This window comes from Plasmopara halstedii (genome assembly GCF_900000015.1).
Source record: "Plasmopara halstedii genome assembly, contig: Scaffold_42, whole genome shotgun sequence".
In the NCBI taxonomy this organism is placed as follows: Eukaryota; Oomycota; class Peronosporomycetes; order Peronosporales; family Peronosporaceae; genus Plasmopara; species Plasmopara halstedii.
The window spans coordinates 344,830-346,356 of record NW_020186963.1 but is presented as its reverse complement, the minus strand read 5'-3'; the positions used below and the strand labels follow the sequence as shown (position 1 = coordinate 346,356).

At 42.8% G+C, this 1,527-nt stretch overlaps 1 protein-coding gene across 1 annotated transcript; it reads left to right on the top strand.

Moving 5' to 3' along the window:
• Nucleotides 1–507: 507 nt before the first annotated feature.
• PHALS_09436 (uncharacterized protein) lies at nucleotides 508–1,335 on the top strand (the record flags this gene model as incomplete). Its single annotated transcript, XM_024722759.1, has 1 exon — nucleotides 508–1,335. One exon carries the CDS (start codon nucleotides 508–510, stop codon nucleotides 1,333–1,335), a length of 828 nt encoding a protein of 275 aa, XP_024571679.1.
• Between the last annotated feature and the right edge of the window lie 192 nt (nucleotides 1,336–1,527).

The window sequence follows — 1,527 nt, the reverse complement described above, 5'->3', positions numbered from 1 at the left end:
TGAATGGGTATAAAAGCAATAATATTAACAAGTCAATTAGGGGGTCCCCAAAATCAATAACTCATGCGAGGTGCATTTTACGTGGCCACTGCTTTCTTCATCGCAAGTAGCACCCGCACAGCTGCTGAATCTGACCAGATCAAGTCTGTACTAACGCAAAACCATGACAAGTTGCCAGCCGGTGGTTCTGACACAAAGACGTTGTCCAGAAGATCTCTTAAAGGGAGTGGAGATCATTTGGAAACCCCAGTGGCTGAAGAAGAGCGCGTCAGGCTTACTGAAGTACTCGAGCTCGAGGAAGCAAACAAAGTTGCTACTGATATAGTTTTGCATTTAAGGAAAGCCGAGATGAAACTTGAGAACGACTTAAGAGAGATGGTTCCGGTCGAAGAACACGTTGGCACTTCCGCCACCTAAAGTAGAGAAAAGATCCAAATTCTCTGGAAGAATCTTGAAGACGCTATTGCAATTCTCGAGCAAATCAAAAGAAATCATGTCAAAGCAAATATGTTTCTCACGGGTCTAGAACGCATGAAAGCTGTTAGATCTAAAGTGATGGGTGACAGCGATGCTTTCAGCCTGCGTCATTCCAAACGCGCTGATCACTATGCCAATAGAGCTGTCAGTCATATGAAGAACATTAATGGGTACAACTTAAAAATGAACGAAGCCGCTGAAAAAGCCATAACCGTTAGGATCGAAGAAATCGTTCTCCGCGCCGTAGTCGAAGAATTCAAGCAACTGGACAACAATCAGAATCCTAAAAAATTTCAAGCCCTTGAAGCTAATCTACAAAAAAAAGTCGAAAAAGCTATCGAAGATACCGAATTTGATGAAGAAAAATATCGCAATTTTGCCGACTGGTATTGGCAATACCTTCACGATGATATTGAAGAAGACGAAATATTATATCGTAAAGTTGCTGCGATATCCAAGAGCTCTGCTAGTGAAGCCTTACGTTTGTACAAATTGTACGAACTTGAGGTCAAACAAGCCAAACAAGTTAAGAGATCTTTTCAAGCCGAATATGACGCTCAGAACAAGAAGGTCAATCACTTAGTTCAAGGGCTCATGGCTGCTCTAGACGGTGAAAGACCTCAGCTCAACTCAAATTTCGGAGCCATCCTACCCGCAAAATCCACTTACGCTACCCAAGATCCCATAGCCGCCCATGCCGCCCCAATTATGCATCTTGATACCGACAGTCATGTGATACCAGCACCTGAAGAGCTGGACTTGACTTCGAGCCTTCTCAACCCCCCAAAGGTAGAGATGAAACTCGAAAGAAAAAGACAATCAGACCATTTGGACGACAATCGTGAAAGTGGTGTGTAAAATCGTCAACGCATTGATGCTGATCCGCAAGGCCTATAAGAAATTTCCCTTCTGATGAATACTATAATCAAATCTTGTCAAAAGGTAAACAAACGCTTTGACAAAGCGGTTGCGCCTCTCCGCTTCAAGATACCTTATGATATGATTCTGAGGCCTTTAGTGTAATAAAATGAAGGCAAGCTTTATGAAGTA